Source organism: Plectropomus leopardus, chromosome 17, assembly GCF_026936395.1.
Source record: "Plectropomus leopardus strain MGB_pleo_1.0 chromosome 17, ASM2693639v1, whole genome shotgun sequence".
Classification (NCBI taxonomy): Eukaryota; Metazoa; Chordata; class Actinopteri; order Perciformes; family Serranidae; genus Plectropomus; species Plectropomus leopardus.
The window spans coordinates 24,517,479-24,533,129 of record NC_142192.1 but is presented as its reverse complement, the minus strand read 5'-3'; the positions used below and the strand labels follow the sequence as shown (position 1 = coordinate 24,533,129).

At 41.7% G+C, this 15,651-nt stretch overlaps 1 protein-coding gene across 5 annotated transcripts in view; it reads left to right on the top strand.

Moving 5' to 3' along the window:
- Window positions 1–4,197: 4,197 nt before the first annotated feature.
- Window positions 4,198–15,651, top strand: part of LOC148186666 (uncharacterized) — a 35,994-nt gene continuing 24,540 nt past the window's right edge. For 4 of the 5 annotated variants that reach the window (XR_015779434.1, XR_015779435.1, XR_015779436.1 and 1 more), the window contains exons 1-3: window positions 4,198–4,357; window positions 9,488–9,579; window positions 11,275–11,313. Coding sequence is in view for 2 of the 5 variants with exons in the window: in XM_088090252.1 (XP_087946378.1) it covers window positions 4,208–4,357; window positions 9,488–9,579; window positions 11,275–11,313 (281 nt within the window). In the remaining 3 variants the exon portion in view is untranslated. The remainder of the gene's footprint in view (window positions 4,358–9,487; window positions 9,580–11,274; window positions 11,314–15,651) is intronic. The other variant, XM_088090253.1, reaches the window with a different exon arrangement.

The window sequence follows — 15,651 nt, the reverse complement described above, 5'->3', positions numbered from 1 at the left end:
CATCTGGTCTATTTTTTTCTGCGAGCTGCAAGCTAATGAGGCAGGAAAATAATGAACAATACATATTAGATATGACAGAAATGATCTGATCAAGATAAATGATAAAATGTCAGTCCAGTGCTTCCACAATGTTTGTCAGTTGTGTCTAAACAGAGAGGACGGAGGCCGGCAGACATTGATGCAGGCTTGCTTTGGGTGCTGATTGGGTGCTTGGTCAGGCACAGTTTGTGTCCTGCATCAAACCAAAAAGTCAGAGTTGTTTTAAAAGAACGTTAATGTTTATTTGTGGTCGTCACACACTGACACTTTCTTGTATTTACATTTCATAACAAACAGATATTTTCAGCTGGATCATGATCTTTCTTTTAAATCTAACAAAGCACTTTTGTTGTCCAAACCTAACTGTTTCCCAACACTGACTGCATGTTCCAACATGTTTCAACTGTGCATCACAAACGAATACTGAAGGGTTCCCCGTGCATCCATGAGACACGAGGGCCGCGACAAAGCATCGGTATTTAAAGACCTGGGAACCAGCAGCCCAGTAGACTGAAGAAATGTTGCCAATATATTTCTGCAAACCACAAATATGTTACATTTGCACATTTCATACGTATTAAATCTGTGTTTCTAAAGTGACCTAATTTATAGGCAGACTTTTATAACCATTAGGCAGAGGGGATGCTGGATAGCGTGACTCCAAGGCCAGACGCCTGGCCCAAGCTACAACACTACTTTTTTTTTTGGCATCCTTTTGCGGCTTTTCCACCGGTGATCGTGGCTCCGACCCCGGGTGTTTTTTCACCCACACTTGGCAGCTTTTCCCAGAAGCATCTAAGCCTCTAAACCCGGATGTTTTTCACCAACCTGTCCCTGCTCATCCCGCGGCTCATGTGCCACCAGCTTAAAACGTGATCTCTTCCGCACCTGAACAAAGTGTCTTTGTGCCAGATCTAACCACACGTTCACCACAGCATTGTTGAGAAATATAAAGTTTAGTTTGAAATGAGAACATCTTCTCATTTGCTTTTTGGGAAAAATACACAGAGTTAAAGTTTTTTTTCAGTAACAAAGGAGATAGACTTCAGTGTCCTTTTTTATGACAGAAAAGAACAGGTTGCCTGAGAAACATGATCTTAATTTTGAGAAACTAATTATACCAGGTATCAGGATTAATCCTGCAATAAAACTGATGTGCCCACAAATGCTGAACACAAGCTGTAGTACTTTTTCTACACGTGTTGCAGGGTGGGGTGAGGTATGAGGAGGAGGAGGAGGTGGATAACAGGCGTGAGGGATGAAAAGAAAGAGAGATATGACAGAAAATCACTAGCACTCAGTCCCCTGCCTGCCTCTCCTGAGACCTGCAACACACACCCTCAGCACTTTGGGCTCTTACCGCCCGCCTGCATGAGATCTCCACCGTTTTTTTGTTTTTTGTTGTTGTTGTCTTTATTTTGTGTGTCTGTGAAATTTCCCTCCACTTGTCCTTCTTTTCTCTCTTTCACTTTTGCTGCTCCACTTTCATCCATTGCTTATTCTGTCTGAGAGCTGCATCTCAAACGCGTGCTCCCTCATCTAATTTCTCTCACTCAGCGGCATCATTTTGGTGCCTCACAGTTCTCTATTTCTCTAACCTTGTTTTTCTTTGTCGCTGTGGAAACTCCTACATTACTTTCTTCTCCTTCATTCATTGGCATTATCTCTCTTCTCTATTTATGTAGCCTCCCTCTCTTGTGTCTCTGCATCACCCTCAGCCTTGTGCATAACGCTTTGCATTCCCATCCTCCTCCGTCACACATTCATGTTGAGCACAAGCAAGCAGGCGGCCATATGAATTAAACATCTTAGACTGTGCGCACGCTGAGCCCCTTTGGAGTGTCAGGATGAGCACTGGTACCCAGATAGGGGGCTCTGGCCACACACCGGGTGTGTTTGTCAGTGTGTGTGTGTGTGTGTGTGTGTGTGTGTGTGTGTGTGTGTGTGGGGTGCTTGACACTTTATCACATTGAGCAGCGAGGGTTATCACATCTGTTTTCCTTCATGTTTTATTGTCGTGAGGGAGAGGGAGCAAGAAACCGCATTTAGTGCTAAAGCTTTGCCACTTTGACAAAGAAAAGTTTCTATTTTCTCACACTCTGTTATGCTCCCCTTGTCTCTCCCCGTGTCTTATCTCTCCCCGTCTCTTATCTTGTTTGATTTCTCCCTACGTGTTGTTTTCAACCAGTGGTTTGTGTCAAAATAGTTTTTTTTTTTTTTTTGCTTTAACCCCCCTCTCATATTCCCCGTTTTATTCTCCTGCTTTCATTTTTTTTTTTACTTTTATTCAACTTTTTGTTTTTGATCTCTTTGTTTTTGTCCTTCTGTTGTCTTTCATCTATATCCCACCCACTCCTCCCCCTACATCTCTCTCCCTGTCTCCCACTTCATCCTGTTCTCACACATCCTGTCAATATGACTGATACCAAAACCTTTCAAAGCGGTTGGTGTTGCTTATTTTGCAGAGCATCGTCCCCGATCTCAGCGACTCTGCCTCTCTGTGTATCATTATCTCTACATGTGTCAGTATCTGCAAGTGGAAGCGTCACCGTGCCGTTATGTATCCGCTGTATCTTTACTAAACTGTGCACACATGTAAGTGGGCATCAGGAGAGAGTCTCTTCACCAGCAGAGGAGGTTAAGCCTCCTTATCAACCTTTGCTGGGTGTTGATTCAGTAGAGATCAAGCTGACATCCATCCGGTCGTGAACTCGCGGTCCCCGCTCTGCACCGCCTGGCTGTACTCTCATCTCAAACAGACACTTTTTTTATGAGGTTTTATCTCGCCAGCTTTGCCACGACCAGTGTCAGCGCTGCAGAGGATAATGCGCACTTCCCTTACACTGATTTACTGTGGCAGCCTTTCAAAGTTTAAGGGGTCTTTTTCAGGTCACAAAAGAAGGCTGCAGAATCTATTCCATCGGACAATCACAGTGTACAGAGGGAAATAATGGGGCCCAAAACTGGGAAGGTTGCATTCAGTTTAGCTTTCTTTGCCTCATGTTTGTGTCTCAAAGCTGCGTAAATCAATATTTTTCAGAAGCATGGCTCATTCGACCACTGTTGGACATGCCACTCAAAAAAAAAAGTGATAAATTACTCATTAGTCTTTCCAAAAGTACTATTATTGCTTTCTGTTTTACTCCCCACCAACAGTAATTTGTTACACTATTTGTAAGGTTATATTAGCCTACTCTTGGTTACACCCCACAAAACCTAGTAGTAATTTCGACTTAGCACCACTACCTGGAACAGTGATGTTTCTGGCAACTTTCCTTTTGACAAAATCAGGGTTATGGGAATATTTTCAGTCAAATTAAAGTGTTTTTATCTTCCAAACTAGCTTGCTGCTTTTTGACATTCATGTTCAGTGCGACAGTTACGAAAATGAATCCACTGATGTGATTGATTTTTATATTTCAAGTCGGTATTAGCGCAAAAAAGAAAAGTAAAGTTATAAAGAGATATTTGGTTTTGGGGTGACTGCAATAATATTACAGTTACCAATTACTGAGATGTTATTAGTCATTTTTTACACTGCTCATTACTAGAAGTAGTAACATATATTTATATATAATTAGAATATAATAATGAATTTGAATTTTAAAATATATATTAAATTAAGAATATATATATATATATGTTTAATTCAAATTCATTACTATTATTATTATTTATTTATTTATTTGTTCATGTAGATATTAACAAAGCAACAGTATTGTTATTGGAGCTCAACATATTCACAGGCCCCTGATAGCTACTCATTCTTAGACCCCAAAAAGTAATTTAGCCACCACAGTGGTAAAACCAAACACCAAATCGTTGCGGTGCAGCAGACATTTTACAAACAAAAAAAAACACACATAAATTAACTAACATAAATTCCTCCCATTTTTTCAAAATCTGGAAGGGATATATTTTTCCAGAAATCTGAGATCATTTGAGCAGAATTAAATTATATAAATAATTAGAATTAAATTGGTTTGACATGACCCAGAGCCCTTTAAGAGATTGATGTTTATTCTAGTGCACTAGTTTGAGTTTGGTCCATTTACCTAAAAGATCCATGCTGTTCACTAACATTGAGGGGGCGGGGCTTATGGCCTGTACTGCAGCCAGCTACCAGGGGGCGATCGAGATTTTTTTGGCTTATTTTTGGGGAGCTGTCATGTCGCCCATCAGTCTATGGTCAGCATCAAGACGGCTGGCTTTAGCATCAGAGGAAACACTGGAGAGCGCAGCCATAAATGTTTGGGTCCTCAGTCAGACCCAAACTTATATTTGGAGCCGGTTGAACACCGACACCTGTATCAGACTGGTAAGTGAAGTTAGCATCTTTTATTTATGTTGTTTGTTAGCTTGTAGGCTAACTGCCGGTCGCTGACAAACACACACTCATATCTGCCGTGATGAGGTTTTTGGTGGATAAAGAAAAGAAGCTCCAGGCTTCAGTTTTTATCCGAAAACTGCATACTCTTACCGTGTTTGCTGTCGAAATTTACGCGATGCTAAAGCTAACTCTGCTATCTGTACTGACGCTGCTCTTTCGTATTGATGACGCACTTAATGTAGCATTAGTCAGCATTAGTTTAAATTTCAGACAGGAACCTGAAAACCCACGTTGTAACAAACTTTAACGGATAAAAATAAGTAAGGTAATTAAGGTAATTCATTTTAAGGGACATACAGGTAAGAAAACACATTCTCTGGTTGAAGGGGGAGCTAAAGTAATTTCCCAGAACAGCTTGGCACAATAGTTTTTAGCAAACGTCACTCAAACAGGAGTTAATAATACTTTTTTGAGACTATTTCAGTCAGCTGTGAACATGGTGCCTTAGTGACTATTTAAAATAACTCAAACAAAACAACAGTGGCAGGGAACATGTCAGCCAGAGCAAAGTGTGACTCATTACTGTCTTTTAATGTTTTTAAGACAATGTCACAGAGGAATAAGATATATCAAGGGTTGGATACACAGACAGCACTTGTTAGTAGGATCAGCTCATTATTGGTCTGTTCATGTGATTCGGTGGTTACTGCAGAAGTCTGTACAATCACAAAACCTAGTTTTTAAATCGTATTTTATAATAGCACAGGGTTTCATTGCACCGGCAGATAGAAAAGAGCTTACTAGGAAGATAACATGAAGTGTTATTTTCATCAGAGCAACCGATTAAAGTAGGTGTCAGATTTTTGTAAAGCTTCATATCTATTTATGTCTTCTCTGTGGTGCATTGCCAAAAAAAAAAAGTGCTAACATGACTTTTTATTCATCCTAACGGCTATTATTCCTTCCGTAATTCTCTGCTCTTTCTTTATACTTGTGTCACTGGTTAAACAATCTCAGTAACCTCTCAGCCTTGTGATTGTAATCTCTCTCCCCGCCTTTAACTGATGTATTTGAATGAGAAATTGCTCTCCCTCGAAGTCTACAGAGAAATATGACTTGATCTTTTATTTTAGTCATGTTGACCGTGAAACACATTTTAATTCTATTCATAGTAAAAAAGAGATCAAAAGATTACTAATGATAACCATATTGTTTTTGTTCTCAGTGTTTTGAATAAACATCGTTTTGGTTACTGTTTACATTATGTTCATAAAATTCCCAAATCATGTCTAACATTATGTCAGTCTATTTATTCCAATGGGAAAAATAGATGAGAGTAGAGATTATGACCTTTCCCTTATTCCCATAGTCACTGAAGTAAATATTGGACCCATTTTTCACAACCCTTCAAACATTCTGACACCAAAATGGCAACTTTTTAGAAAGACAAATCAGGAAAAAAATAACTTTGTTTTAGACATGTCTCTGATAAAGAAACAAACTCTTGTGAGATTTGGCAACAAATGATGTCGGTTAAGATAAGGAGTTAAGATAGCAGATGAAGACGAGCGGCAAAATGGGGAACAAACATTAAATGACTAAAAATCATGATCTTTATATTTTTATTTAACTTTTATCTCACCAGGAATAGTCTCATTGAGACTGTAAATCTCTTTTTCAAGGGAATCCTGGCCAAGACAGCAGCATGAATTTCACACAAAAGAACAAAAGACTAAACTCACAACAGCAAAAAGTAAAAAACAAACAGCATAAAGATTTTTTTTACAAACAACAGACTGAAAACGATTGGCCAATTTTCAAAAAGCAACTAAAATTAGCAGCATTCAGTAGCCAAACAAGTGCGTTCAGTGGTCAAAAAGTCCTTTTAAAATCGTGAAATCAGGCTCATAATAGTCTATCTTAAGGTGACTCTGTAGCCTGACACCAAGATGAGTGAGCAAAAACTTAAAAACCAAAGACAGTGCAAGTGCTTTTAAAGTTTTTGCTCTCTGATCTTGGCGTCAGCTACAGCTTGACATGAATCCACATTTATCCAACGCTGCAACATCCGACTGACTTTGATAAAGCACGCCACAAATGTCCTCTGGTCAGCCTCCCATGGCGGCAGCGCAGTTTCACAGCTGAACAAGGCGACAGCAGGGATGCTACAAGCTAGCAGACGCCCGCTGCCCGGTGACTTTTCCCAGCACCAAGCACAGCTGTGTGCTCCACTGCCCGACATCAAGGGGACGCCGGGGTTATTACCACTATGTTTATGTGTCAGGCAGAGTCAATTAAACCTCTGACTGCAGATTAAAAAAAGAGTGTGCACGCGGTAAACCTTTCTTCCCTGAGGCTGCGTGCGTTCATGTGAGTGAGACCCAGAGTTTTTTGTTTTTAAGTCTGCGCGTGTGTATGTGCTGGTTGCTCCACAGGTAGTGAGAGAAAATAAATCTTCACCCTCGACTCCCCCCTATGTTCGGCGTTGATGGAACAGGCTGCAGCCCCTACTGGGGAGCCAGGACCCGGGGGCCTCCAGCCAGCAGGCGCCACAGAGGATGAAGGGGTGCTGTGAGCTCGCTCGTTAAACAGCCCTGCGCCCGACCTTAATGATATCCGCCGGCACGTTCCCTCACTCCCCTGCCCTGTCTCACGCCGTATCTCCCTCACCCCCGTCTTTCCACTTTCACTCTCCCTCCAGCCTTCCTGCTTTCTCTCCTCTTTCTTTCTTTCTTTCGCCACCATTTGCCCCCCCGCTTTTTACTCTGTTTGGGTGAGGAAGTCAAACCCGTCTGGTGGAGAGGGGAGAGCGGCTCTGTCACACTTGCCTTCTAATGAGCAGTTGCTCTGCGTGCCACCAGCTCTGACGGAGCCAAAATGGCCGACACATTTCACACTGCTGGGCCTTGATCTGTCTGGCTTGTGAGTGGCTGGCATGATGGCTTCAGCGTGGAATGATATCATATATTTAAAAAAAAAAAAAGAAAAAACAGAACAAAAACACAGAATAGAAGAAATGATGTAACGCTCTGCCTTTGGTGAGAAATCGTCTGTTCTTGTTTTCAGTGTTGCACAGAACTGGGACAGTAAAACGTGCGGTGGTGCTGGTGTCCTGAGGGTTTTAAAGTACAGGCATGTTTGATGGCCTCCTCACTTTCATCCACTGTGTGTATGAGTCAATATTCATTTAAAGGCTTTTCATTCTCCATTTTCCCCACCTGGATGGCAGATATTTGATGTCAGAGTATTTCCACTGCCCCGGTGAATGATTAACGTCGGTGTCCTAAATCGCTGCTTTACCAGAATTGTTATTGAGACAGAAGCAGTTTGTTTGTCACAGGCCATATTTGTCTTACAGGTTGATGATCAATAGAAAAAGGGGGCATTTATGGTCAGCAGCCTCAGCCCAAACAAGCCAGTACGTGAGGGACATGTTTAATCCGGTGTCTCGGACATTCACCGCTCCCTCCGTTCTCCGCTGTACAATTGCGTTCTATTCTGAGAGAAAATTGAAGCCTTTCACAACATTTTAATGCCAAATTCATGACAGCTGCAGGTAATAGATGGGTGGTTGGAACAAACACAAACACTCATCCTCCTACCATGTTGTGCAACCTTGTCTGTGGGTTCTGGTTAACCACAGATAAAAATCTCAAAATTCTTGGGCAATGTTTTCTAAACAGTATTATGCAAATCTGATAACCCATCAGGCATTTTTGTCAGTTCTGATTTGTTTTCACCGGTCACAGAGCTCTGCTGTTGGGATCAAACTGCACAACATTTATGTGCAGAAAATGAGGCGGTCAGTCTGTCAAGTTAGGAGATTGTGTTGCCTTGAAATCCTGCTGTGACTTTGTCACAAAACATATATTACTTGTTTAACCCCGATCAATCAGAGCATGACCTCTTTCTTTGTTTGACATGTTCACTCAGGAGTTCAAATGTTTACGTCTGTGCGCATTTTTCCTGAAATGCGTACACTTGCGGTCCTGCAAATAATAATCATTTTCTCTCAGAAGTGACTGTTTTAGTGGCCTTAATTGAACCGTGCTAGCGGCATAGCTAAAGGGATTGCACTGTCTGACATTTGTTTGGTCTGTCTGCCGGTCCAGACTGGAATATCTCTACAACTTTTAGATAGTTTGCCATGACATGTTGCACAGGCATTTGTTGAGAAAATAAAGAGACTTTTTCAGGTCCAATTCTATGGGTAGTACCGATGAGTTTAATCAGGACGACAATCAGGACGGACAATAATGCATTAAGATAAAACTAGGAGGTAAAACACTTTTCTTCCACACTTTCATGCCCTCCACAGGATTTATTGAAATAACTTGAAGGATTCCTTAATTTTTCTTTAGGTTGAAATTTAAACTTGCACAAGACTTTAGCTCATTGAAAAAGAAACCCTGCAATATTAAAGGGGCAGTTGGGGATTTTTGAAGTGGGGCTGGATGAGATACTTACACATAATCAGTGTATTATATACAGTCGATGGCGTTTTTTGTAGAAACAGACAGGATTCACACCCCATAGCTCAACATTACATTGCTGCTTTCAGATGGATCATGAAACAGCATTTTCTGATCCAAACAGCTGACTGGCAGTGTAATACAGTTCACGGCACCGTTGGGCTTCTGCATAGGATTATCGATGTTATACAGTTAAGAAAATGTAGCGCCAAGGAAAGGGCTGTCTGATGGCGAGGTTAAGAGGTGAAAATACTCTGAATACAGCATCCACTTAGACTGAGTCCCGTCTTTTTCTGTTAAAAGGGAGCTTACTGATCGCCATTTACTGTCTGTAAAACACTGACTATACATACGAAGCAGATAGAGGTTGAAGCAGTTCGTGGTGATATCAGCAACTGCAATCCACTTTTTGTAAATTTGCCAGTCTACTTGTATCATAGTTTGCACTGACAAATGATTGTCATACAGACCATCATATAAATGATTCAGTGTTTATCGGCACAGAAACGGGAGTCCTGCATTTTGCATACCAGCCTGGCCAACCTACCTTTGTGCTGGAAGAATTGTTCTGTGTGTAGGTTATTGCATTTTAAACGTGCATATGTTTATATCTGTTTATGTTTTTGCATTCTTATGTTGAATATAGATCATGATGTTTCCAGCGAGTGATCTGATGCTGCACTCAAGATGTGAGTCACTTTGGAGCCCGACTGGTGCAGAGCTGCAGGGACTGATGAGGTGTGTTTTCCAAGCGCAGTGTGTGTGTGTGTGTGTCTGTGTATGTGTTTGTTGTCTCTCGGCATTTGTCTATGTGTGTATCTTTTACGCAGATGCGTGGGTGTGATAGGAATATCTGTCTGTCCATCATATGTGCATACTTGAGACTGTGTGTGTGAACAGGTAGGTACAAGATGTGCATGATTGTGGGTGTATCAGCATAAGCCTGTGACCACTTTTGCTCACACACCGGCTCAAACTGGCATCCGTTCCTCGCAGTCAAAGCAACAAAGTAGATGACATCCTGTCCACACCTCTGAGGATGAACTCACACCACACAAGCACAGCGAGACACATCGAGTTTTCTCAGCACCATCCAGCACAATAACCCGTGATGACAAGTATTCTTCTGTTTCTAAGAGCCAGTGCTGTGGAGCATTTGCAGCTGATTGGCTTGGATGAGATTTGCATAATGAGTGGGCCGAAATAACGCTGAACAATAACCGTTTCAATATGAATGGGCAGTTTAAGATCTATGGCAACAAAACAGTGAATAAACAACGATTTGGGGAACAAAAGTCACTCTCAGCTCTTATCCCTCAGCCACAGCTAAATGTCTTGATTGTCTCGTTGGCCTACATTCTCTCTCGAAACATTACTCTCTCACATTTATCTCCAAATCGGCCTCTTAATCTCTGCCATTATGATCTTGCATTTCCATAATAAATAGTCCACCAAAATTAAAGATGACATCACTTTCTGTCCCAGCAGCAATTACTTGAACGCTCCACGCCTCCTGCCTCTTTTTCCTTAAGACGTGTTGAGCAGGGGAACTGATTTATTGATCGAGGCTGTGTGTCTGCAGCGGCGTGCTCAGGGGGATGAGGAGGATTATGTAGCTGCAGTGTGATGTTGTTGACACTTCTGTCCCCTTTACAGCTCCGACATGCCAGGACTTGGGCGTGTGCCCAACGCGAGTGTGTCTAAATGTGTGTATTGAGGAGGGGGAACCGGGGGAAGTTTGAGAGGTCAATAGAGGAGTTTTGGGGTGTGAGATAGAGGGGGATTGTGTGTGTATGTGTGTGAGTGAGTCTGTCATCGAGGGGTGGGGGCGGGGTGTGGTGGGCCAGCTGGCAGCCTCTGGCTCCACTGTGCCCCATGGGCATCCGGCTTGGCGCAAATTCACTCTACTGCGACAGCTGGGACCTGGGTGCCAACCAAGACAGAGCTCACAAACACACACAAACACACACACACAACAGGAGGACACACAGGACTGGATGGGAGGGAAAAGATGGGATGAAGTTTCCAAAAGTCTGTCACAGGGTGCTGGCTGAGTAGTTTTACATTAAAGTAGGTGTAGCTGAGCTGCGACTTTTAAACCAGCGGTCCACAAACTTTTACACTGCGTACCACCTCAGACAGTATTAGGCTCTCCAAGTTTCACCACCACTGATGCTCAAATCTAGTAGGGCTGTCCCATTCAGCTATGGAAAGTTCAGGCAGAAAGCAGGTTCACTTCTAATCAGAAGAATATTTATTGACCGACATCAGCCACAGCTAAGCTTCACAAAGGGAGTGTTCAGTTGTGTTTTCCACTACAGTCAGGGCGTGTATGCTGCTTTTTAAACACAGGAAAACCTTTTAAAAACAGCCACTAAACTGCTTTCCATTTCGATCAGTAGATGAGCTTGACTTTGTGTTTCTGTTGTATAGGTGTGTCACGTTTGAAGTCACGAACAGGCTGGAAAACAGGTTAGTAAATCACAGAAAGGAGCATGTAGGCCAGTGTAAATGTTACAGTAGTGACTTCATTTTTATATATTTGTTATTTATTTAGTCTCTCTTTAACCCTTTGAAACCTGAGCAAATTAACATGATTTCTTTTAAAAATATGAGAAGAAGGCAATGAGAAACTTAAGGCAAAATTTAGCAGGGAAGTAGTAAAAAGTGCAAGAAAATTACCTGAAAAAAGAGAAGAAAGAAAGAAAATATAATGATAATAATTAATAACAATAATACATTATTTTAAATATATAAATCGATAATTATTAAATTTATAACTATAGTTTTCTAGACATTTTTCCCTAGCTTTTTAAAAAAAATGCTTTTCTAAATCTACGTATTTCTTGCAATCTGGATATTCCTCAATTCCTATGTGCCTTTTTTCTCTTTTTTTGGAAAGAAATCAAACTAATTTGCCCAGGGTTCAAAGGTTTAAGTACCTCTGTAGGGCGTTTGAAAGCAGCACAAGGATTGCGATCCAGGTTTCATAGGCTCAAAACTTGGTGCCGACTAACTTTTGAATGATTTTGGAGTGCTGCGTGGACAGAGACGGACAGTATTTTGTGGTGGCTGGTGGTGGTGTCGTTGCATCGCAGTGGAAAGGGGCTAAATTGATCTTGTCCATCTTGATGTCACGTTTCCATTTTATCGTCACTCATGTCTGAGGATGTGGTTGAAGAGTTTAGGAAGAGCTTTCTTAAAACCCAGACATTTAATTCATAATTAAAGTATAGCTGTCCTTTTAAGTTCAACTTGCCTGGGATTAGTCAGAGCTCCTCATTTTGATAGTTGGATGCATTTCTTGTTCCTAATTATACAACTTGTGTCCATTAAACATTTTAATCGGTTAGTGTTCCTAATTTTTCATTCCAGAGTTTAACCAGCTTATGAATTACTCTGCTATTTCCATGTCAGTGGGTGGTGAATAAGTACACAGATAAGAGAGGAAATTAACTGCGCGATTCGCTTTGGTAAAAGGACATTTTTCCTATCATAGGGGTAGAAAAAGTATTTAGTGTTAAATATGGTTAAATAGGACAGGCACAGATGAATGTTTAATGTTCTTGCATTTCATTGCAACGAGACTTTGTATTTTCAGTTCATTAACTCATACAGACGAAGATATATTTCAGCTTATTTTGTCCTGTTAAATTGCTTTCTCAAAATTTAAAAAATCCTGATCACATTATGTAAAAGTTGTGGTCATTTAAGTAAATCACAAACTCGCATAGAAAACATATAGTGCCCTGTGGGGGCCAGTTTCACAGGTTGTGGTTCCAGGCTTCAGGGAGCCGAAAATGAGGACATGGTTTTTAGAAAGCAGGAGGCTGAAGTCATGGAGGTCAAAGACTGCCGCGAGCCGCCGAGGGAGGGAGGGAGGGAGGGAGGGAGGTTAATGGGAGTAAATCAGGGAACCGCGGAGGTGAAGTGGAACCTTTGAGTTTTTTTTATGCTGACTGTCCGACTCGCCTCATTTGTCAGTGTACTCTGTAACGGCTGGCTACCAAACAACGCTTGAAAATAGAAAGAACTGACTCAGGATCTGATATAGTTTTCCACTCTACTTCTCTGTTGTTATTTTAACACTTTTCATTAGTTATACAATCTTGGCTCAAGTGCTGAAAGATTTTTTGCTGGAGTTCATTGTCTTAATATTTTCTTCATTTAAATATGAAGTTTACTGATTTTGCCCATCAAAGTCTGTTGACAGGCCCACTACACATTTAAAATGTTGAGTAAAGTTTGAAAATGAAAAAATAATTTGTTGGTGTGGAGTAAAAAAAGAAGTGAGCTTACCAGACCTGTGTAACCTGTTCCTCATTTGTACTGTAGGCTAGCAGCTCGAGGTTACATTTGCCACTACTAGCAGAACCAGGCCTCCAGGAAAGCAGCTCAGCCTTGCTTCCAATTTTCCCAGTGGCCACTTGCAGTTTTGCTGTAAAAATATCTCCTGTGTCCCAAAAGCTATTTTTCCCATAGAATACCATTATAAAAGAGACGTCTGGAAAACTGCAAAATCTCAAATTCCAAACAAGGTCAATTGTGACTCTTTCTGTCATGGATTTCTTATTCATAGAGGCCTTACTTTTGTAAAACTTTTCTCCTACTGAGAAACGCGATTTAAAAATCCATGATGTGAAGTGTAGACCATTCAATTTCATTCACAAAGCCCATTATCACAAAACACAGTTTGCCTCAGAGGGCTTTACAGCATACGACATCCCTCTGCTGTATGCAGCAGGATCACGGCATTGGTGCAACCAGGACCCACAACACAGGCAGCATGACTAAATCTTTTTTACCAAGTCAAGTTAGAGGATGGCTAAAGGGGAAGTTAGCTGCTCAGCTGCTGTAAGTCTCTAGTGTGTTGCTTCTATGGGCCCGTCAATAAGGAAGATATGGGTAACTTTTATATGTTTAAATAATGGATGTAGTTATCGGCACATCACCCATCGGTTTGTGGACCGCCGTTTTGAAGCCTCAAGTTTCAAGTTTTGGCGCTCATGATCCTGTTTTATGGAGCCAGAAATGACCATATTTTGATGAGAGGTTGGAACTGGGGAAGAGCGAGGAGAAGATGTGACCCACAGACTGTGACGCCTTGCCGACAGCCTGTCGCTCACAGCCGCCCACCCTTAAATTTGCCGAACTTTGGGCCTTAATGAAACGTAAAAGTCTGAGTTAACCCCTCCAACCTGTGCAGTTGTCACAAGTGTTTGAATCAGCTATAGAGACCAAAACATGTTTATTTCTGCTGTACAGTTGGGCATTTCCGCATCGTGGGTCTATTTTGGATGAGGAAGATGAGTGCATGGAATTTAAAAGACAAACATTTTGATCTTTAAAAACTGTCCATCATGAGTCCAAAAATATTATAGGAATGCAGCGCTAAATTGTTGGAACAGCCTTTAAGCTTAGCAGTGAAGCAAAGTGTCTCACAGTTTGTCTACTGAGTGAAAATTGAGAAGCTGTGCAAGAAAAGAAACAAGAAGAGAAAACACAAAGTGACCATGTGTTCAGTCAGATAGGAACAGACCTCTGAGCTTTCCAGCCATCCATCCAGTGTGAGAGACATTACCACCAACATGTCTCTCAACATGGAAAAATATGCCTCACCAGGCAACCGAGTGCATTGTACCACAATATTCGTTATCGCTGGGATATGTTTTGACAGCTCGGAGTCCCTCCATATTAAACTCTACTGAATAGGGAAGGAAAACAGCTGGGGCACAAGGTTACATCAACATTTCAGGCCTTCCCCTCTTGATGAGACACACTCCGCACACAACGGCATTCATGCATTCAAAATGGCATTCATCTTTTACACGCCCACCCACGCATGCACTTTGAATAACCCCCATGCTTTGTGACAACACTTGTGCAAATGCACCATTGCGTATTAAGCCTCAAAATAATGGCATAGTGAAACAATAACGCGACAAACAGCCCATAACAGAGGAAATATGTGTTGACATTACGGGTGAAATGAAGTCATTTCAGGTGCAGTTGAAGCTGAGCCAGGAGCAGGTGGGTGTGCTGGGTGACAGACAGGTGTGGTAGATGGATCGACGGGCTTACAGATACCATATCAAGAAAGACAGGCAAGCAGACAGATAGAGATGAAGCATTATTTGTGCCTCTTTATCTTCCCATTGAGCTGTAATGCACAGAGAAAATTGAACACCCTCACACTCACAAAAATCCTCAGTGGGAATATAAGGCTGGCATGATGCAAACAGCGCCTATCATAATTGCTTGTGCCTTCCCTTATCTAAGTACCTGGGACAGCAGCACTTTGTTAGGACTCACTTTGATTAATTGCTGATGCGCAGAACCGCTCTATTTACTGCATGTAGGTCAGGTTGTACCTGCTTAACCATTAGGTGGCAAAACCTTGATTCTTGAAGTTTACTTTTAGTTTACTTACTGTGAGACACAGCGGGGTGATGTTGCACCTGGCGCCTTACCAGGTCCAAAAATATTTTCTTGCTCCAGAAATGCAGACTTGTATTTTTTATCTTTTAACTGGAAAGGTGTAGACTGCTGTGGGCACCGCTGCCCGGTCAGTTTTTAATCTTTATCACTATGGTCGGGGCGTCAGGTCGCTCAGTGGATAAAGCAGGCACCCCATAAATTGAGGCCGTGTCCTTGCTGCAGCTGCCACGGGTTCGATTCCAGCTTGCAGCCCTTTGTTGCATGTCATCCCCTCTCTCTTCCGCTGTTACGCTATCAATCTTGTGTCTTGTCTAATAAAGGCAAAAATGCCAAAAATATAATCTTTATCACTATGGTTTCTGTTCGGTGGAG